Raw genomic sequence first — 22357 nt, forward strand, 5'->3', positions numbered from 1 at the left:
GATCGATGTGGTTTATCTACATTACTTACAGATTCATCTATACCACTTACACTTATCGAGGCTATACAAAATATACACGCTAGAGTAAAAGCCATACTTCATTGACAATAAGAGATAGACAGATATAACATATCATCACTCGTCTCTATAACACAGAAGAAAGAACATAACAATCAATAACCGATAACGAATAACAAATAACACATATAAAGATGACCACCCACCTTATCTCGCACCAAAACCAATACGCAAACGATATGCCCCATACCCCTCAGCAAGAACAATACCAACCCCAATTATTCGGTGGTATCCCCTCAAGCTCACCTAAGATGATCCCCACTGAACTGGGATGTGAGTGATCATGCCTTCTTTCTATCGCTTCTCCGAATGAGACGACTAACCAAGAGGTCCAACGCATCATATACATATACTGTACGAGGTGATCAAGCTGATACCCCTCCCCTGCTTACATAGCCCCAACCAAACCAAAGAACGAACTAAGCAAAGCCAAACGACGATACTCCAAAAGTCTATTCAAGTGGACTCAGGAGTTATGGGAGAATACCCGAAAAGATATCGAGTGAGTCCATGTTTATATTCCCACCTCACCTTCCCATAGTTGCTCCCCATGCTCCACTGCATGTCGATCTACAGTAGGACAACCAGGCTAAATGTTGTTTCTTGGTGTTACAGGCGACGATCTTCTACATCGTCCAGTGAATCTGCCGATCAAAGTGCACAATGAAAAGACAGATATGACCTCTGATAGAGTGATCAACGTCGAATCACCTACCATCCATTAAACGGTCATCCTCCATACGCTGTACTCTGTATATCTTCTTTTGCCTTCCTCATTGTGTAACAAATATGGTAATAGCCCCTTGGAACTTGTGTAAATCGGATTTGTATTTGGATTTGGTCAAATTGTACATAATATATGATAGTGTAGCTATAGTGCATCTTCCTTTTTTATCTCTCCATGTAATATATAGTAGCTCTCACACCATGCATAGGCGGATGGATTGGTATTTGCTACTTCTACTGCTCGAGGAATCGAGGAGCGACCGCACACCACTCGTAACGATACACATCCATGTTAATATTCATAGCCCTACTCTACAAATTATTTAGAGTATACATACAAAGTCCCATCTTCCAATTGCCCCAATACCTGTACGTATCTGGTGACTCTTACAACTTCGCTTTCACCCCATTTCCGCCTCCCTTGACGAAACTGTATCCCCTTTGGATCTGTTCCTTAGCCTCTTTGACCATATCGTCGATAATCTCCTTGGCAGGTTTGACGTCCTATCACATATCGAAACATTGCCATCGTCAGCTCGAATATCATATCTCAACATTGTGTGTCAAGGAGAAGTTTGCTTGATCATTCTCATATACACCACATGTACACTCACGTTGATCAGCGCACTGACATCTCCCATCAACCACATCCTAGCCTGGATTGATTTCTCGGGATGTTTCTCCATCTCGAGATCGTGTGGGATTTTACCCTGTTTGGTGAGGGCGATACTACTCGTAATTTGGTTTTGTAATCAGTAAACAACATCGAACACGCTATCAGGACATGATGCTGTGTGTGTGGTATCGCAAACTCACACTTCATCCTGTCTCTCATTCCAAGATTTCACATAATCAGTCTGTCTGACTCGAAGTGGTCTACCGGTGTATATCAGGGTAGTGTTGGCATCGCCATGATCTGCACTCAGAATACTGATAGTAAAGTACGCCATAACAGTCAGTTGTCGTATCCATCATGGAGAGAAGCGGTAACTCACAGTTCCTTGTGTTTCTTTGGCGCAGCAGCTTCAGTAGAAGCTACGAATCTTGTCCCCACCCATACACCTTGGGCACCCAGCATCAGCGAGGCAGCTAATCCTCGACCATCGTATATCCCTCCAGCGGCTATGACGTGGACCTGCGACAGGTATCAGCTGGACGGGCTATTAGGAAGATCCGAATGACAGCTTGACTTGCGGGCTGACCGGTCAAAGGTGATGTACGACCTTTACACAGATCCACACAGGCGGGAATGAGGATTGACGTGGCGGTCGTACCGGTATGTCCACCACCTTCGCCTCCCTAATTGATGGATGCAGAAGATCAGCTACGACTTCCAGATGAGAGCCGATGAGTCTGCCGGAAAATGAGAGAGCTTACCTGAGCACAAATTAGATCCACGCCAACATCCAGAGCTTTAGTCACATGCTTAGGCGCTCCAACCATCTACCAACCCATCATCAGCTATCTCGGCTTTCCGCTACCAGGGACAGCTGGACATACATTCATAACGAATATTCCAGCTTTATGTAACCTCTCAACAACATCTTTCGGCGGTACTCCAACAGCACAGACGAACAACTTTGCTTTCTCCTCGATGATCACATCTATCAACTCGTCGAGCTTGCCTTTCGTGTAATCGTAGTTTGTCTTTCTGGCTGTAGGTGCTGTGGAGGGTATCAAGAGGTCTACTCCGAAGGCTAAAAGAGCATTAGGGCATACATGGTCAGCTGATCTATGAGGGAGACTGCTAAGCTAGCTGGGAATATACTCACGTAGATCAGGTTGGGATAAAGATGATTTCAATTCTTTGATTATTCCTCTCAAGTGCTTTGGTCTACATATCGTTTGGCAGAGATCAGCATCCAATGTCATCGAGCTGAAGACGATGATGGATGTCCAGAGCTTTTCAGCTCACGTATATCCAAGTCCACCTATCACACCGAGTCCACCTGCATTCGACACTGCTGCCGCGAGCTCAGGTCCGGCAGCTACGTTCATTCCTCTGCGGTATACGAATAAAGCTTAGGTCAGCTAGAGTGTTACGCAGGAGCAGGCGACTTTAAGCTTACGCCAAGAGGATAGGATGCTTGATCCCGACTGATGAGACGGATAGGTCAGCTCATCGGTCTTGCACTAGTATGACATTGCTACTCACATAGCTCGGTGATGGGTGTTGAGATGACAGACATGTTATATCAGTTTCTTAATGATGATCTCGGGGTGGTAGGTGAGGCGGTCAATAGATGATTTCGATACGAATGCAGAAGATGATCTGAGGTATGAGGAGAAAGGAGAGAAAGAGAAAGAGCAGGTGGTGAGGGGGGGTTTGTGTACATATATATATATATATATATAGCTGGATTGATTGGTACTATCATTCGTTGTTCCTCATGGTTCACGTTCCGGCATTCAACCGTTAGGTCAATACCCGGTAGTACGCATGCACAGACTCACCCACAGACCACCGAGGAAACCGGAGGACCGGTCATACCAATCGGTATAAATGGGGGTAGCATATATAGGGTGACCATGATACCTTCAACCTCCACTCTTGAGTTGACAATTGAGGTTGACGTGAGTGAGCTCATTCCTCATTCCTCTACTGTATGTCTATTTCCTAGGTTCATCAGCTCGATCTTCTTCCCCTCGTATATTCATCAACGAGCCACCATCACCATGTCAGAAACCACTCAGCCGGTAGCTTCCAGCTCATCCGCGCCACCATCAGCCCCAGCCCCAGCTCACGGGGCATTACCCCAACCACCCTCTCGATCAACCAACCAAACCCAACCCGTCCTTCCAACCACATCAGAAGAGATAACCCAACTCCTCCTTCACACTCACTCATTACAGTATGTAGATCAGGTCGTCGTACCCACATTACAAGATGTAGCAGATGGTAAATCAGCTGCGGACACCTATCAAGGAGTGAAACTCAAGGAAAAGGAAAAGATCCAATATGGCGAATCGATCTTGGCCTGTGCGGAGAGCGATGATGTATATGATATTCCTGATGAGGGGATAACGAGGATGACTGCTGGATTAACTTACATCATGTGAGCTGCCTTGTCTTGCCCAATGTGAAGTTCAACAATTAGCTGACGATGCTGTGCATACTGCTAGTTCCGCACGACTTGAGGTATTCAAGAATACCTCCGCGAGGTATACCAACCAACTACTTCAATTCGCCATCAGATTATGCACTCATGGTGATACTCAGCAATTCTACCTGATACCCAAGAGAGGTAAGCTATCCCTTTGACATACTCTTTATGTAGGTTACAGCTGACATATCATCCCCAGTCGCTCAACTATCATGGGGCATCCTTCGATTATCCCAACACCTCAAAACAGTGAGCTCCTCTTCTGCATCATCTTTAGTCAGCTCATAGTCTTCCTCCGCATAGGTCGAATGGGCTATTCCAGCTATAGCAGGCCTCATCCAGAGATCAGGCGTGGTAGGATACTTCTCTCCTATTTACGCTGCATACCTCGAAGCCTGCTTGTTGGCTAGACAGTTCGAAGCTGGTCTGTTGGTGTTGGATCAGGTATTCTTACATGTCAGAACTGTAAGCTGCGTCGTTGCGTGAATCTATCCAGAGCTCAAGTGAATGAAAGCTGACCTACCGCGGGAACATACACAGGCAGGAGCAACCTACCTGGATGTCCTGACATACTACCATCACGCAGGGTTGATATCAGCAGCTTTGAAGGATTATAATAGGGCCAAACAGTATTTCGTCATAGTATGTTTCCATCGTCCACTGAGCAACGGATATTGAATCATACTGACCATGTTACGATGTCGATAGGTCGTATCATTACCTACTACGACTACATCTGCTATTCAATTAGCTTCTGCTAAACGAGCTATCTTATGCGACCTGCTTGATACCGGTAAAGTAGGTATCACCGTCTGCTCTCAAGTACAGAAAATTGCGTACTGATTGTACGCTTCACCATGCTAGCGCATCTCCTTCCCTAAATACACGGCAAGCACAGTGACCAGAGCGATCGAGAAGCATGCAGGGGTATATAACGACTTAGCAATAGGATATGAAGCTTCAAAATGGAGTGATGTGAGGAGCATTGCTGGTAAAGCTGATTTTGCCAATGTGAGTGAGATTGGATCCGATGGAATTGTCTCTTATCTCGGAGGTCTCTACGACCTGAGACATGTATGGGTATATCCATATCGACTCCTTGGCTCATGGTACATTCCTCTGCTTCGAAATCATGCTGACTCAGGCGATGATCACAGGACTGCAACAAAGGTCTGATCGACCAAGTTCTCAAGAGTATCACCAAAAGAAGAGTCTTACAGCTCAAAGAGATGTATTCGAGACTTACGATCAACGATCTGGTCATCAAGATCGGGCAGAGTAGTAAAGAGACTGTTGAGACCATCTCAGCTATCTTGGGTGAGATGGTGAGTTCACACTGACAGTCCATGGGTATGATCTCGTACAATTTGAGTAGCTGACTTGAACGACATCAATATAGATTACTCTGGGGAAAATCAACGCGACCATCACAACTGGCAGCACACCTGCCAACTCGATCGTCACTTTCCTTGAAGATCACCCACAATCCCCTGGAACCAACGCTGCAACGTCTAAGAAATTACCTCCAGCCAGTTATCTGGCTAGTCAGTTGCAGAGTGAGCTGATAGAGATGAGTAGGAGATTGGGGATCAGTAAGGAGTATCTCAGAAAGGTGAGCCGTTCATCTAAGATCTAGGAAGTCATCGCGGCTTCATACGATCTTATCTCCTCGTGCCATACGTCCTCCCGATGCGTATCATGGCAAACACCTTTTCCATATTCTCTACGAACATGACTAACTCCCCTTATTTGGAAATTGCAGCAAGCCAACTTCCTCGAAATGGGTTCCGGCAAAGGTAAACCCGGGGCCAGGACAGACGATTTCGATCAGATGATGGCTGCGGAGGAGTTTTCAGGACGAGGTAGTGCAGTCAGAGGTGTGGGTGGGAATTATGGGGATATGGGGTTCTAACGATCAATCACTGGATACATCTAGGTCAAAGAGATTCCCTCATTTCGTATTTGTAAGAGAGATATCGAAGTAGCATAGACGCGCGATGATGAGTTGTATATACATTTATGTATTCGATATCCGATATCACGAACTTTAAAATGTGTTGGGCATAAGCCTATTCACTGCAGAGATATATAGTCTGACCCTCGCCGTCCAAAGGGATTGGCAACAACCACGAGGTCGCTGTTCAGATGTCGTCATTACGATTGGACTTCGAGCAGCTTTCAATCATGAGCTTCCTCTGACCTCGCGTCATCATGATTTCCAACTTTTGGGTGTCTCATCGGTATAGAATGCTCGTCCCGTAGTGGACAGGCATGTCAAGCGTGCGCAGGGGAGTCCATATGCCTTTTCAAAACATCAGAACCCAGAGTTTTATCCCTTACTATGTCTGATTGGCATTTACACAACAGAGCACGGCCAGCGATCATCGACAGACTCTTGTACTCTTGTCGGCGATCAGAAGAATGCACTAGCTATCAATTAGTGTAACTTGGAGCCAATAGGGAATGGCCACCTTGATAAGGATGATACTGTATAACTCAAAACTGCATACAGTCACTTAACACAAGATGGTATCTCAGTAGTAAGGACCCAAGGTCTAACTCCTGCACCACAATGTAAGTGATAGGACAAATCATCGTAGACAAGATGGGACTGCTAGATGACGCTTCTGAAAGACAACGAGTCATCACAGAATCATTTCATGTCTATGAAGTAGTCTCATGGGACGTACATCACCGATGCTGATGCTTCTCATTGTGGAACAGAAGCCTTGAAGACTGTACGGGGCGTAAAGACAAAAGGAAGATTCTTGCAAAACGGTCAGCAAGATAACTATAGTGGGCTTCTTAACCGCCTGACTGAAAATGGATGCTGTGAATGTATCATACATAAAGGTGTGCGCGAACCAGACAATCCGACCCCCTTTGACTTTCCAGGGGCTCTGTTGATGCTTGAAACACGTTCGAGGGATTCTCTTCCGTTCAACAAGCCTCTTCCAAGAAGCGCAATGTCTGCACATGCATCGCGTTCGAAAGCCTAGACTGGGCCTCCGTCATGATGACTCGAAAACGGGAAATACTTGAATAAACGTATATATAAACGTAGGACAGGGTGGATTCAAGGATATATTCTGATCCCCACTTATTTCTCATATCATACATTGCATCGAATTATACAATTTCAGACCAGTGAGCAATTTCCTCCAAGTAATTTCGGTTACCTACCAAGTTTTTTCCTTCTTACATATTGATTGTATCCTTCTGTCAGAATGTCACAGTCGAGAAGTATCGTGACCATCGTCAATCCCTCTATGGCGGTCAGGATGATTGACAAAGAAGCGGACGAGATTTTGTTCACTGAAGATGCTCATTATGCCAAATCCGGAAACTCGTCCGAAACATTGACGAAAAGTGGCTTCTCCACCAAGACTTTCGAGCTCAAAAACGACGGGGATCAATCGACGGACCTACTCGTCGACAAACGGGCTACCTTCCATCTTTGGCGGGACAGAAACAGGATCATCGCGAGCGCCCAACACGCTCCAAAGTCGACTGAGTGGGAGTCCGTCGTCCTCGATGCAGATGAACCTGTCAAGACAGTTGGGTATTACCATTTTTCCATTGAGCATCCCGATAATGATTGGTTGCTCAAATGAACTTCATGAGCCTGTCTACAGGAACAAGGACGAGAACGAGGGCATCCGCCCGGTCCCGCACTTCTCAGGAGAACTTTACAGAGGCGATAAGTAGTCTATAGGTTTTATAGTGAACGATGATTTGCATTGCGGAGTAGCAGCGAGAAGCAAAACATGCCTCTGTACGGAGAAATTCACAGACAGCGCAATCATGTGTGACTTGTTTATTTGCTATTCAGCGCACTCGTACAGCAGTCTGCTCAATCCTGCTTATCAAACTCGTTTGATTCTCCTCAGAGGCATACCTCCGGACTGTAATGGTCCGCGCAAACAGGACTACAGGACTAGCGCTTGGATGAGAGGGAGGCTGCACGACATGTCTCAGCAACACATGGGTGGCTAAGACACGGAACGGATAACCTCTGAGAAGTACAAGTTCCTTGGGCAAGTAGACGTAAAACGATATACAAGTGCTTTTTTTAAGAGATGTAGATAGTGGTATGAGAGATCAAGCCTTGTGATAGATCTCTAAGAGATGTGTATTGTATAGCCTCATATACTTGTTACATCGCTTGCCGCAGCGCGCTTCAGCATTCCATCTCATTCAGAACATCCCTAGACCCATTACAGCCGGTGGGCCGAATGAGTCGCCTCGGGCTGGGATCTATGATGGAGAACATGCTGAATCCGTGAGGATAAAGGATGACGAGAAGACTGCATCTGAAACGAGGATCGCCACCATACAACCCGCACTCCACGTGTGGCAGTCCTCGTTACAGGTGCAATCTCGTTTCTGGTCGAGTCATGTTACTAGGTAACATTTCGAATATCCCGAGTGAAACAGGAGAAGAAACGATCCCAAGCTCATGTTCCATATGACTTCTCTCATGACCGTGGAGTATCGTATATTGCGCTTTGCGAGCTTCAGCCCCCTGACGGATCTATCTCGAGAGGCACAGCCCTAGCGCTCCATCCTGACCGCACGCCACTCAGGGTGAGGTGTCTTCTGTCGTCAAGGAAGCTTGTCATTCTTCTTCTGGTATGCTACACGGGGAAGTACTGTGAAAACATCAAAAGCAGGCTTGGTGGGGCCTCTACCCGACTTACTGTATACGTGTGCCACCCCAGCCAAGCATTTAAGGAGATAAAAGGCCGAACCAATTGCCCGCTTCTACAATGGAGGGGCGTCACACAATGTATTATACAACTTAGCAATGGGTGAAGTCGATCATCTAACTTTCATGCAGAGTTCTCACGTGTCCCACCCGTACTCGATGCCTTCTCAATTTTGTGAGAGCTCGACTGGTCTGCATTGCTCTTATGATCGCCCACTTAAACTCACCTCGGACTCACAGAGCCCACTATAAGCCCGATCTTTTTGAGTGTTGGGCATCGGCTGATATTGGTTACTACAGATTTTCCTTGACTGCTTATGATCGGAGAGAAATCGGTAAATCGTTGGCCACCGCAGGTGATTCGGCGGCAAGCGCATGCCAAAAAAGACTTCTACAGAGGTTCAAGGCATCGCGCCTTTGAGAGCTCATTGGGGTAGTATCACAAAACGCAAGATGAAATGTACTGTAGTAGGCTGTGCAGATCGTTGATTTTGACTAGTGCTCGGATCAGTGCATGGCGATGTGATGATTCTGACTTGTTCTATATGTTACAGCACTACTTGCCTACTTCCTCGGTGAGCCAAAGTCAATGCGAGAATACTTCTTGGTCTTCAGTATCTTCTCAATCATGATGACACAAGGCAGCCCATTTGCGTCATGCTGAGTTTCAAGGGAGGAGTAAAGCGAAAACGATCAAGTTCAATCATACTGTCAAATACATCGGCCTTCTTGGACATCCAACACAGCATCCCTTCGTTTGTGTCCAAAACGGGTGCACGTCCTGTACTATCCTTTGTATTTTCTCATCCTACGATTCTTCGGTCTGGGCTTACATCGCTTTTCGTGGCCCAGGCCTTTCGGCGTTCGTGTCAGTTCGGCCTGGTCTTGGAAACTCTTGATATATTCTGCAGTTTTCCCTCTTTTGGGCTGCCTGCCCCTACTGACCGAGGAAGCTGAGTCTGGAACATGCTAGTTTTGGATGCAGCCCTTCGCCGCTCCAAGGGTCGTAGGGGGACGCAAAGACTGTGAGTAACACATAAAGGATGCTCTCAAGAAGGCCGGGTATAGACAACTAGCAACGGCTCGTACAAAGGGGAGTCAGCGGGAACCGAAATCTCTCAAATCGAGTCGAAAAGTATAGAACGACGAATAACCACACTCACCTGCGAATCCTTTGAGACGGCGTTCACCACACTAGTTGTCCCAAACATATATAAATCCCTTTGCTGCTCGTGAAGACTGCCCAGTGCTTATGTCATCTAGGTAACATCAACGATTAATCTTTCGTAAACGCCTTCAACCACCACGTGAAATCATTACATCACCGGTCGAACATGAGTGCCGACGTACTCTCTTTGCAAGATTACACCACTGCCTAGACCGATCCTCCATCGAACTTGAAGATGCTTTCTGGTAGGTTGTGACTTAATTGTTTAGTCTTTTGTGTGCAGGGATGAGCTATGATAGGACTTGCAAGTAGAGCACTTGATTGGGGGAAAGACTGCGCCACATATATATGATCAGTCAATCGTATGCATTAGGCTTCCCTTGATATTTACCAGAGGAATACTAACTTTACACGCCAAACAGCTTATTGCGCTCGTTCACAGCTCGTTCAGGAGAACTTGATCCCAGTCTTAGGGTTTGAGGGTCTTTCAACCTTGGCCCTCGTTCTCCTCCATTTATATGACTAATGCACGCCGGAGAGCTTGGAGTGAAGATTTCATACCGTTGGAAGGATGCCGATCATCGTGCCAGCCAATCCGCCACTAGTTCGAACCTTGTCCTCTGATTAATCAAATAGTCTTACAGCTGTTTCGACAGCTGTTTCGACAGCTGGCCTAACAACTAGCCTAACAGCTGGCCTAACAGCTGAGATAGTCAATGTTCACACTTCCCACAAAGAGCTTGTTCAAAGGCCGATACAGCCTGAATGATCAACGCATAGATCAGTTCAAATTAGTTTGCAGCTGCTAGCGGCTCTCATTGTTATCTCTGATGCTCAGCACCTGAGATGCCGATCTTCCCGGATGAAAGGAGGATACACATGATGTCCTAATACCTTAAAAGCCACTGCGAGTAGAGCCAGAACGGTAGTCATTGTATTTGCTACAAAATTTGTAACGCAATGTGAGATTTGTAGTATACTTTACAGATGATCAACAAAGACTATATAACTATATGTACATATCACTTTACGTCATTCCCAAGTACTTATTGCAACAAGAAGGTCCCAAATGCCTACAAAAGCTTCCAAAGCACATCGCTTAATGTCCTCCGCATTCTATCTATCCATTACCCAGACACAACTGTACAATCACATAGGCATTCGCCAACACCACCACCCCGAACAATCCATACCCCAATATCGTCACCCATTTAGGCGACACGTAAGATTTCGACCGTCTAGCAGGTAAAGCTTCCTCAACACTCTGTCGAGTCTGTGGTCCCGGGCGCTCGGGTCCTGAGGGATCGTTCTGCGAGTGGGGTATATCGTCCATCCTTGTTCCACCTTCATCGTTGTCCAACTCCGGTCCTTGCACAGTCATGATTTCTTCTTTCGAGCACAGATAGACCAGTGGGAAGATGACTGTAGGTAAAACGATGGAGAGAAGTACTTGAGAGGCGACTAGCATGGTGTTCAAGCCTGATGGGCCGACAGCAGAGGCGACCACCGCTGCTGGAATTACACCGATGAGTCGTGTGCAGAGTCGACGAACGAGGGGCTATCGTAAGAGTGACGGAATCGTCAGTCGATAGATCGAACTTTTGCCTGGAGAGAAACTTACTGAGGTCTTCCAATTGATGAATCCCTCGGATACCACTTGACCGGCCAAGGTAGCGGTTATAGATGCACTTTGACCTGCCTGTGAACATTAACGAATTGGAGTCAGCAACTGTTATGCCTACATCGCTAAAACATTTTTCTGGGTTGAAGACAGAGTGTTGATGGCGGTCATAACTCACACAAAGTAAAGCCAAGGCGAATATGATAGCAGCAGCTGTGCGAAATCACCACAAATCAGCTATCTCGTGCAAGATCAAACGATCTATGCATTCAGCCAACTCACCATGACCTATATAACTCTTGATCAGAGCGAACGCCCCGAACAGGTCCGCATCATCCGCGCTCGCATCATTGTTCCCATAGTAGAACGCCGCTCCTGCGAGGGTAAGGATGGAAGAATTGATAGTTAGAGCGAAACCGAGGAGTGATAAAGCCGTGTCGATCTGTCGAATCAAGTAGATACGAATTAGCCTTTCATTCAAGCTTCACAGAAAGCATCGATAGCGATAGAAGATTTGTTGGAATATATTGATTGATTGGACACTGGATGAATAGGTCTCGAATGCTGGATATGTCCAAAACAGAACCCACCGTAGAATGCAACAGGTGCACATCAACCCATTTGATCCTATCAAACTTCCTCACACTCGTCTCATACTCCTTCATTCTCTGTAGATAATCAATCTCATCCTGATCTTTTTCATCGTACTCGAGAGGTATGGGTATATCTTTGCCTACACCATGTACCGATGGAGTAGAGGTAGGCTGTATGATCGAGTTTGACCTAGAAGACGAACCGACAGGTGCATCTGGCGATACCTCAGCTTGAGACTGCGTGGTAGGCAAGTCCGAATCGTTTCTCTTGGGATGAGGTCTTCTCCTCCTGAATGGATTCAAGGGGGGCATACGAGCGGATAGTGTTTTCTTGATAGGAAGTGGGGTAGGCTCGATAGGTAACATGTTTAGACGATCGACAGAGGCGAGCGAGGACCCAAGGAATAACGCGTGGGGCATGACGGTAGCTGCGACAAACATTGCAAGATGAATAACCTTGACATGAGGGATGGAAATAGCAACTTTGTTTCGGTAGGAGGACTCACCTCCTATGATACCGACACCGATATACAGAGCACCAGGTTTGACCAGAGTCTGCTCTCAACCATAATCAGACGCACACTTTTAGTGGGTCAAACGCCAATGGCAACTTACCTTTGAGGGTACCAATCCCAAGAAGACGTCTTTCCACACCGGACTTGTCAATTTCAACAGAATCATAAAACTGACAAATACCGCCAAAACCTGTAATGTCATATGTTGAACATATCAGCATTTCATCCTACTCCTGTCGGATGATCCGTGTTTATCTATCCACGGAAACCCTCTTTCCAGATCGTTCCATGTGATCGTAGTCGAGGAAGATGACTTACCAGAGACACAATGACAATCTCAAAAAACAACATCCCCTGTCTACCCGAATTGGACCGGAAGAAAACCAAGACGATCATTACGTCCACAGCAGTGATGAGCACTCCAGCGAAGAGCGGGAGTTTAGGGAAGAGCCTATACGAGATACAAAATCAGCAAGGTACTTATGAATGATGTCAAAACAAGAGCGTCTTATTTGCATAGACAAACCGAACCCCCAGTTCATCCATAGTTCAGGGCACAAGTATACACTCACAGATGCAAAGCAATAGCACTCCCCAGCAACTCTGCCAGATCCGTCCCGATGATAGCAATCTCCGCGAGGGCATATAAAGTATACAGTGCGATTTTGAGGGGTATGCGATATTTAGGGGATTTGGCCTGAAGGCGAATGAAGAGGAGACGTGTTTGTTGAGGAAGGGAGGTGGAGGTGATAGCTCCTAGGCGGACGGAGAGGAGCTGGAGGACTGGTCGGCGAACGCGTCAGCACTGAGACATACGAGAGGAGCGGAGCGTAGGGATTGTATGGAAAGGTAGATCAGTTGAAGCCACTGATTACCTGATCTCATTGTCGAGTAAAGCAAGTACTCACCTACAGCTGCCAACCCAGCAAGTAAAACGATAAACAACAACTTGTACCCATACGTCGCGCCTGCTTCCAGGTCTGTCGCCCAATTACCAGGATCGATATATGCTACGCTGGATACCAAACCTGGTCCGACGAAGTGCATATGTCTGTGAGAGAGGTCAGTACGTACAGATAAAGGAACACATCGCTGGTGAAGGAAGGTATAGTACGCCTTCTCCAAGCGATGTAGTGGAAGAGTGAGATCACACTCACCTCCAAACCAGATCTCTACATCTCTTCCATGTCAATTTCTCTTCTTTCTTACTACTGTTCGACCCATGCCTATTGAACATCGAAGATCCCAACATCCTGGATAGTCACTGTCTTATACCTCCACCCAAAGCTCTTATTTGGTCGTCCGCAGGGAATGCGCTACCTGTGTTGTAGGTAGGTCTATCGATGATGTGTTAATGGATGAAGTATATGTATATGAGTAAATGGTGTAGGTGGATATACGATGCCAAGGCCAAGTAGAGTAAGACGTATCCGAGAATAAATTAAAAACAAAATCGAATCGAATTGAACCCAAATCAATGTCACCGCGTACTATCTATCTGTGTCTTGTGCAAGTTACTGGTCAATGAGACCCCGACTGTTGTCGAGTGGTATGATGATACTGTCGAGTGTATGATTAAAGTGGATGAGTATTCGATCGCAGTCACAGTCCATAACAGGCAGTATCGTAATAACCACAACAACAACATCAACATCGCACGACTCTCCTACTCGTATGGTACTCATGTACGTAATTTACAGGGTTCCTGGCATTCCCGATCCCATAAGAGCAGTGATAGTGGCACCATCATCCCTCAGCTGCTGTCAACTACTCGTATGCATATCATCATCTCAAATATAAATACACCTATACAAGCTCAGTCATACTGTCAAGTCAACGATCAAAATAAATACAAATACAACCTCATTGAAGAGTTATAAAACAACCTAGATTTTAATTTCAATTTATATAGACACTTTTTAGTGGAAATAGCACAACGCGACGAAAAACGAAAATACCCATCCATCCAGCCAGAAACACAACGTGGAGGAAATGCTACTATACAATACGATGGCCTTTTGAATCAAGTTGTCCCTTCTTGACCTCCCATCTCCCATCTCCCTTGAGGATGTTCGAGGAGAGGTATCCTAATTACACAAAAACCTCCTATTCAGGCAATACTACGTCCAAACCCAGGCATCAGCTCATACCCTCATCCGACTACTTCTCGTACTCATTGAGAATACGGAATGACCCAAACCAAACTCACCAAATCCCTACAGAAACTAGGCCAAGAATACATGACCCTCCTTCTTCCTCCTTCCCTCTTCGCCCCTTCATTATAAAGGAACGAATCTCCATTATCAATGATAAGCCTGATCGCTTCGGGGTCTCGTACGCCCATAGACTTGACTTCTTGGATCTTACGTTGGAGAAGTTCCTCTTCTTGTCGAGCAAGTTCCACTTCCCATCCGAATAGCTCGTGGAAGAATCGGAGGTTGGGTTGGATCAGGACTATAGGTCGAGCGAGACGAGTCAATTCGTGCTCTCCAGTGAAAGTGCGATGGGACACAGAAGCTCAAATGTAATTCATTGCTCGAAAAGGAATGTACGACTCACCGTTCAACCTCCTAGCCCTGCACATCATATACGCATCCATCAATCCCATTCTCTCAAATTGCATCATATACGCAATAACGATACTTGCACTTCGACTGACGCCAACTCGCTACATGATCCCAAAAATATCATCAGCTCATCACCCCACTTGATGTAGTAGAAGTACAAAGAAGAGACACTCACACAATGCACAAGTACCACTCCACCCTCCCTCCGAGCAGCCTCGATCCACGCGCAAGCTCTAGCAATGACAGGTCGGAGTGGGTCATTCCCATCGTCCCGTACGTCCGTGAGATCGAGTCTAGCGCAATAAAACGATTCAGCCCAATACTACTACTCATGAACTATGCCTTCTGCGTCGTGTTCGGCCTTGAGAAAGATGTTGCACCCAAGTCAAACTCACACACTGATCTTCCCCTCTTTAGCCGCCTGAGCCAAAGTATTCCCCTCGCCGATCCCATGATGCGGATCCATCATCTCATTAGGGTTGATCAAACTCTCTCCAACAGATACCACATGGGTGATACCCAGCGCATGGAGCATCGCGGCGTTGCCTGCGTGTTCACTGACGACACAAGAATGTTAGCAAACGATCTATTCCCCCGCAGAACCTTTATTTCCCATTTCTAGACCTTCATCTCCCCGTCAATCCACATCATTCAAGTTCCGACATCAAGTTTCTCGATTGAATTGTCTACGTTCAAAGGATCAAACCACCAAACACCGGACCTCCCGGACCTATCTAGGCCTACACCACCCCTCGACCACGTCAAGCTGCAAAATCCAGGATTCGGCGTCACACTCACAGATTACCCAAATACAAAAACGGCAAAATCCTACTCGGGAACCCATCGAACCTCCTATCTTCAAACCAAACTTTCATCTCCTCCTGCCTCTGAACCTCTAATGGTCGATGAGATCTGTCCAGCAAGTCCCGGGCCACATCCATAGTGGCGACAGCGGGGGCGGGGGCGGTATTATCTTTCTGAGGCAAAGCAGAAGCAGATGTAGGGGTAGGAGGAGCCGAGCTCGAGCTTGAGGTGAAAGGTAATCCCAAAGACCAAGATTTCCATCTTGGGGAACTCGTGTTTGTATTCGCGTTCGAGCTGGAGTTGGAGTCACCGGAAGCAGTGGGACCACTCCTGATAGGTGTCATGCGTACATCCTGAGGCATCGAGGTATTAACAATCTTCAATGCCTTTGATCGTCTGTCGTTACTAAGTCGCTGATCGATCTTCTTCAATAATGGTCGGTCAGAGGGATAGAGAAAGAAACTTCTCTTGGCTGTATTTTGCAAGTGGAGGAATGCCTCGGGAAGCGAACAAGAGAGTGAAGACATGATATAACTTAGAACGAGGATGGATGACTCGGTATACCCATCTTGACAATGTACCAGCACCTTCCGTTTCCGTCCTTCGTTCGAGGGATTATGTCCGACAGAAGTCGAAGAAGCCGTTTTGCCTTCAACCAGTTTCCTCAGGAAATATACCAGCTCGACTACCCGATCCGTCATATAATTGAGATTCCTAGTTTGTCCAGTGATAGTTCTGCAGGATCCCGAACATTCCAAAGAAACGTATTCGTGGTCCATCGTCGTACCCGGTGCCCCCAGGGAGAGCGGTAGTGGCGAGGCGTCTCTTTTAGTTTCTGAGATAGGTGTATTGGGCATAGACGGTCCGGGAGATAACAAGTTACGTAGAGCGATCGTAGCGGGTGAGGCTACCCACGATGAGCTTGAGGGTGGACTGACTTCCTGGGGTTGATGTCGCTTATCTATGTCTAGTAAGTGTTGGTGTGCCGTGGCCAAGTGGGCGGTTGATGGCATTTCGGCGCATTCGGATGCCTAATTATGCAAAAATAACCGTCAGTCAACTGTTGCTCGCTGTTTGGAGACTATCCAGGACCTCACTCACCCTCACGCAAAGATCGAAAGGGACAGTGGCACCCGCCCCATCATCCGCTCCTCCTGGCACATCACAATCGTTCCCTACCCAGAACCCTTCGACAACTTCCGAACCCCGAGTCATCGCTCTTGATTCTTTGGCTTCTCGTTCGAAAAGGTCAGTTTGGAACGCTTCCGCGCAGGCGTTTCCTTTGGAATCGATGTTGACTAGGTGAGGGTGACTTCGCTCGATTTTGGAGAATGGTTCTGGGCAAGTATCGTTCCATCAGCTGACGGACATTGGTACGAAACATCTTTGTTCGAGAGAAAATGGCATATTGGAGGGTAATGCAGAGCGGAAACTTACCAACGACAACCCATACGCCATATTTGACAGGTTCAGTCGATCCCTCACCTTCATTCCGTCCTTTGACATGTTGATAAAACTCTTGCATTCGAATCTCCCACAAATCCTGTTGAGCTTTTGCAATTCTACACCGAAATCAGCTCAGATGTCCGATCACAAACTGAAGCATGACACGAAGCGAATAACAAGATATCGCGAAGTCACGACGATTGTGAGCTGTCGAAATATAAAGTTCACTTACTGCTCAGCAACTTCCAAGATCCCATGCCCAACCCCATTCTTAGAGTACAGCACAACATCCGACACGGTCGAATACTTGATCTGCTGTATATTCAAATTCCTCAAATTGATTTGATTGGGTAATCTCGCATTCCGGAATTTCGCCTTGACCTTCGTTTCTTTCCGATTCTTCTGATTGTGATTTTGATGTTTAGGTAGGTCGAAGCAATCGGTAACGTGCAACGCATTGAACAGTATACAAGTCGGTCCCTGATCCTCTTCATCTGTGAAACCATCTTCCGAAGACTCATCATCATCCTCGGAGCCAGACGCAGAGGTAGATTCTTCTATAAGTGGATTTCCAATCTTGTCGACCCCGACACAAGGTAGGGGATGATGAGGTTCATCCACTCCCTTTGCATGAGCTACGGGGGAGATCCGTTTGGAATCGCACGGGTGCATCGCCACGTCCACTTGCATCTCCTCGTCTTCGTCCTCATGATCATGTGATATTGCCTCCTCTTCAATGATGGGTTTATCGAATTGCGGAGAGAGTTCACCGATAGATGGTGAAGTCCCCTCGGTCGTTCCTGTAGAATGGTACGATTCGCTGGAAGTAGACATCGTTTCGGATCGTTCCCTCGGAGGGGGCATGGCATAGGCAGGCTGTTGGGTCGTACGGTCCGTATCGGTTCTTTGGGGCTGGGGTCTTGATGGGTGAGAACGGGTAGGTTCGTCGAGTGGATGAGGAGGACAGAAGAGGAGGCACAAGCCTCGGTAAGGAGGTGGTTCGAATGGTGGACTGTGGCTGTATGGGCAAGAAGATACGATATATCAGCTGGTATCTTAGATGAAGGGTTCATGCCAGGTCCAGCTAAAGACTGACCCAAAGAAAGCAGCCATATCTCGTCCCTTTTGCCCATCATCACTGATCCCGTGTAGCCAGGGGAACATGACTGAACTTGGTGTATCTATCATCGAGTGTCTCTCGACAAGTTGTGATAGCTATGGCCAGAAATCTGATTAGCGGCGTACTTCATCCAACATCATCCGATTAGAAGAGTACAGTCTGTGTGTAATCAGGATCCGATGTGAATGATTGAACCCACCTCATCAGCACTGATCAACCTCACCCCATCCCTGACCTCCGTCCTGTCCTCCTCATAACCCCACTTCGGCATCCCCCAGACGAACGGCCGTCCTTCCTCCGGTGGAGTCGGCAGATGAACCGCAACCTCCTGGTTGGGGGAATGTATAGTCTCCCCCAGCATGACCGTATGCGGATCCGAATCACCCTCAGCCTCAATTTCCTGCCCCTGATCGACGACCATCTTATCCTCCTCACTGGTCGTCGGCGAAGGAGAAGGATCATGATCCCATTCAGCCTTGAGGGTTGTATCCTTGATATCCCTCTTCCTGCCTTCTCGCTCTTCGCGTTTGTTCACACCCAGCACCGCTTCTGAGCTGCGGGCTCGTTCCATCGCTGCCGGTAGGAGGTGGGTGGGAGTGACCGGAGTGGGAGGGGCTGACAGAGGGGTGGTAGGTCTAGGAGTGGTGGAGCGGGAACGGACCATCGAGTAGTGGGCGACTGGCTGGGGGTGATGGGGCGGTAAAGGGAGTACGAGGGACATGGTGTATGAATGATGATCAAAGGATGAGTTGGTCGCGTGATGTGATGTGATGAGATAAGATATCGTCTAACCAGATTAAAATCAGATTGATAAACGATTATACCTGTATTCGCAACGACAGGATGCTCACCAAGTTTGTCTCTCCTTCATCTATCGTATCTTTGTTTCCCCAGTATCAAACTGAACGAATGAATAGATGTAAAAAGTCTTCTAACACCGGTTGTCTGATTAAGCAGGTGATTGAGGATATATGCAACTACAACTACCCGTAGGGGAAAGTAAGAGTATGATTGATAGTACGACGTCTTGTTCGATACGATGAGGTAGGTAAGGGATGAGGGGGGAATGATGACGAGAGTTTCTGGAGGTTTGCTTGTACGTTATACCAGGTGTTTCGTTCTACAGCGTATGGGTATATCGTCCGTCACCACAACGTATGGGTAAGTCGAGGTTGCAGAAATCCGAAATGGCTATATCGGATGAATAGATATGATGTTGATACGATGTTGATACGATGTTGATTTTGAATAACGATGATACGGTATGACGATTGGATTGGCCCACTTTTATATTTCTAATCTTATCCTATCCTATTCTGAATGGGGCACTAAACCATCCAATTCAGTGATTCGCTTTGGTAGATGGGTGGTTATTATGGTAGAGTGTGGATGATCCCATTCCCTTGACTAGCTTGTTGAAATGGACCTAATGGCGAATGGGAATGAATAGATCGAGAGTATCTCGGAAGGAATGAAGAATGTGATATGTGATATATGTGATATGCGTGGTGTGCGAGTCGAGAGGTTACTCTTATACCGTAAAGTATAACGATATAACGACGAGAGAATGACGATCTACGGTCATTTGGTAATGTGGGTCTGGGGTCCAGTCTCGGTCTCCGTCTCGGCAGCAGATCAGTCATGTACTGTACCCTTGAGGATGAATGTTGACTTGAATACCTTGATAGCGATGGTCGTAGTTGACAGTGATACACCAATGCTACCTGTACTCTCGAGTGCTAGATTAATGATAGGAGATGGGGTTGAATGTATATATACGGGGTCATAGGGTCATGAGACCAAATGAGATGATAACATGGTTAAGTTACTGGTCTTTGTGTGTATCAAATCAGAACCCTGAATTCCTGAATGACTGATGAATGGGAAATCACCCCCTATTTACCCCACAGATCATACATTGATTGACATGCATTTAGCGTCCTTTGACCACGCATCGACCTCTCCTCCACCATAACACCATCACACCGTATCATCATCGTCCATTGACTCATGACTCTCATATACTCGCTACATTGATATGATCCCTATCCGGTGCAACTCACCAATAACCAAATCATAGTCATATGACCTATCTCTTGATCACCATCGCAGCTCAGACGCAGACCGTGCTAGTCCTCGCATCGCAAGGAACCGCACATACCCATACGAGCTAGATGGTGACATGCTGGCTGGGGAAAACCAGAGACTTGAACAAACATGTCGTTCCTTGGAATCTCTTGTAAACCCTGAAAAGCGGGGAGAACGGAGTACAGGACAGTAGTCGGAGATTTACAGAGATGAGATGCGGAGTATGAATGTGGGAAAAGGAAAAGGGTAAAACCCTGTGTGGCGATCAGTCACTGAAATTAGAGTACGGCGTCATCTCCGGTATTAGACTTGGACACCGGTTCACTCCTTCAAGACGAGTGATGCTAAGAACAATGAATCTCTTGCTCTCAAATATCCCTGCTTGCAAGAATATCATCAAGGCTCAAAGATACCATGACGACACGTACAGAAGACCCGATAAGACCGTCAGGTTACGAGCAAGAGTATCGCATGATCCCTAATGTCCCCGCTCGAGTATCCTTTCAATCTCGATGTCCACTCTTGACTCGACTCGCCACGAGCACAGAATCCAGATTCAGCCTCTGCACCGCTTTCGGTCGATAAACACTATAATCTCATGTCGAATTTAGTCATCTCAAATCCTCGTCGGTCCTCGGGACTTACTCGGTTCGAAGCAAGCGAAGTCAGATAATGATGTAACACTCAAGGGGTCTAGACAGAAGGGACGATCAGAAGCCTTGATCCTTTCATCAAGGACGGCAGTCCATGATGCTTAACCAGACCAGAGGAAGGCATATATAAGCACCACAGTCAAATTTATGACGGCTTGCCTTATTGATCGCCACTCACCAACACAGATCATTTGCGTTTCTACGCACGCACTACAACATGTCAGAGAAACAGGGCAACACAAACACAAACACAGACAGACTCACCATCTGAGTGGAGCCCACCGATACCGCCGAATCTCATGGGATACAGTTCGACCATATTGGGAACTACTGGAGGCCCGATGCCGGTAAGTGGTGCATCTAAAGATCAAGCAACGCTCCTCCCCCCGAACCGCCTTTCACCCGTATGGACATCACACTGGCCAAAGGAGAACGCTATCCTCCGGCCCTCGCTTTCGAGGATCATCTTTCCCAAAAAAAGTACACCTTCTGGCTCAGCAGAGAGGAAAAATTCGTACGAGAGGGGGAGGTCGCAGCTTACGCAGAGCGCGGCACTGGCCCAGACAAGCGCGCATGAGACCCTGTACTGTTGTCCAGGACCGAACCAACCCTTACCACCGGATTATATCGCGCCACCATACTCGAATACATGCCATCTGAAGCGGGCACTAGCGCCGGCGGAACGGCGGCGAGGACTGGGACTACCATCTCAGCGAGGGATCCAGAAAAAAACCGGTTAACAGTCTTCCCCTTGGTCAAACTCGCCACTCGCTTGACGAGATCGTCCATATAGAGGGGCGAGTAATATGATGGATCAGTAGATAGGTGATGTCGGAGGCGGCAGATTCTCACGTACCCTTTCCCCATTGTTGATAATGCATGTTTGCCATCTCCGAGCAAGGTCACTCACTAAGCTGACCGGCCCCAGGGGTGCTCTGTCAATTGACAGGATCAATTTTCTCTGCTAATCTTCTTTGCCAAGTCCCATATTACTAGGTCACGATGATCATGAAAATCCCGTGTGTCTTATGAGTCGCTCACCTTGCTCCATTTCAGCCTTCGTTCAGACATCACTCCCCGGATTCACTCAAGCCAAAGTACCGCTCACAATCTGGTGGTCCGTTAGGTAATGCACTGACACATCGTTTTCATTCCAATCATTGTAA

General features: G+C 47.0%; 6 protein-coding genes across 6 annotated transcripts; 3 read left to right on the plus strand and 3 right to left on the minus strand.

Annotated features, from left to right (window-relative positions):
- Positions 1-212: 212 nt before the first annotated feature.
- Positions 213-745, plus strand: I302_101736 (uncharacterized protein; the record flags this gene model as incomplete). The annotated part of the gene is made up of 3 exons (XM_019187114.1): positions 213-351; positions 475-580; positions 694-745. 3 exons carry the CDS (start codon positions 213-215, stop codon positions 743-745), a joined length of 297 nt encoding a protein of 98 aa, XP_019049992.1.
- Positions 746-1191: 446 nt separating this feature from the next.
- I302_101737 (uncharacterized protein) lies at positions 1192-2993 on the minus strand (the record flags this gene model as incomplete). The annotated part of the gene is made up of 11 exons (XM_065869348.1): positions 1192-1308; positions 1419-1533; positions 1621-1734; positions 1800-1939; positions 1999-2103; positions 2182-2247; positions 2305-2501; positions 2577-2638; positions 2720-2806; positions 2874-2901; positions 2960-2993. The coding sequence occupies 11 exons, from the start codon at positions 2991-2993 to the stop codon at positions 1192-1194; spliced, it is 1065 nt and encodes a 354-aa protein (XP_065725420.1).
- Positions 2994-3480: 487 nt separating this feature from the next.
- Positions 3481-5820, plus strand: I302_101738 (uncharacterized protein; the record flags this gene model as incomplete). Its single annotated transcript, XM_019187116.1, has 10 exons — positions 3481-3860; positions 3928-4049; positions 4108-4157; positions 4212-4373; positions 4449-4550; positions 4617-4706; positions 4773-4919; positions 5066-5233; positions 5308-5520; positions 5671-5820. 10 exons carry the CDS (start codon positions 3481-3483, stop codon positions 5818-5820), a joined length of 1584 nt encoding a protein of 527 aa, XP_019049994.1.
- Positions 5821-7135: 1315 nt separating this feature from the next.
- Positions 7136-7616, plus strand: I302_101739 (uncharacterized protein; the record flags this gene model as incomplete). The annotated part of the gene is made up of 2 exons (XM_019187117.1): positions 7136-7470; positions 7544-7616. The coding sequence occupies 2 exons, from the start codon at positions 7136-7138 to the stop codon at positions 7614-7616; spliced, it is 408 nt and encodes a 135-aa protein (XP_019049995.1).
- A 3288-nt stretch (positions 7617-10904) lies between these two features.
- On the minus strand, positions 10905-13765 carry I302_101740 (uncharacterized protein; the record flags this gene model as incomplete). Its single annotated transcript, XM_019187118.1, has 11 exons — positions 10905-11342; positions 11406-11483; positions 11584-11618; positions 11688-11847; positions 11996-12426; positions 12505-12553; positions 12614-12703; positions 12832-12964; positions 13086-13296; positions 13422-13564; positions 13671-13765. The coding sequence occupies 11 exons, from the start codon at positions 13763-13765 to the stop codon at positions 10905-10907; spliced, it is 1863 nt and encodes a 620-aa protein (XP_019049996.1).
- An 835-nt stretch (positions 13766-14600) lies between these two features.
- On the minus strand, positions 14601-19171 carry I302_101741 (uncharacterized protein; the record flags this gene model as incomplete). The annotated part of the gene is made up of 11 exons (XM_019187119.2): positions 14601-14633; positions 14723-14967; positions 15073-15181; positions 15256-15373; positions 15476-15637; positions 15879-16915; positions 16986-17221; positions 17322-17446; positions 17563-18348; positions 18427-18545; positions 18650-19171. 11 exons carry the CDS (start codon positions 19169-19171, stop codon positions 14601-14603), a joined length of 3492 nt encoding a protein of 1163 aa, XP_019049997.2.
- Between the last annotated feature and the right edge of the window lie 3186 nt (positions 19172-22357).

This window comes from Kwoniella bestiolae, chromosome 1, assembly GCF_000512585.2.
Source record: "Kwoniella bestiolae CBS 10118 chromosome 1, complete sequence".
Taxonomy (NCBI): Eukaryota; Fungi; Basidiomycota; class Tremellomycetes; order Tremellales; family Cryptococcaceae; genus Kwoniella; species Kwoniella bestiolae.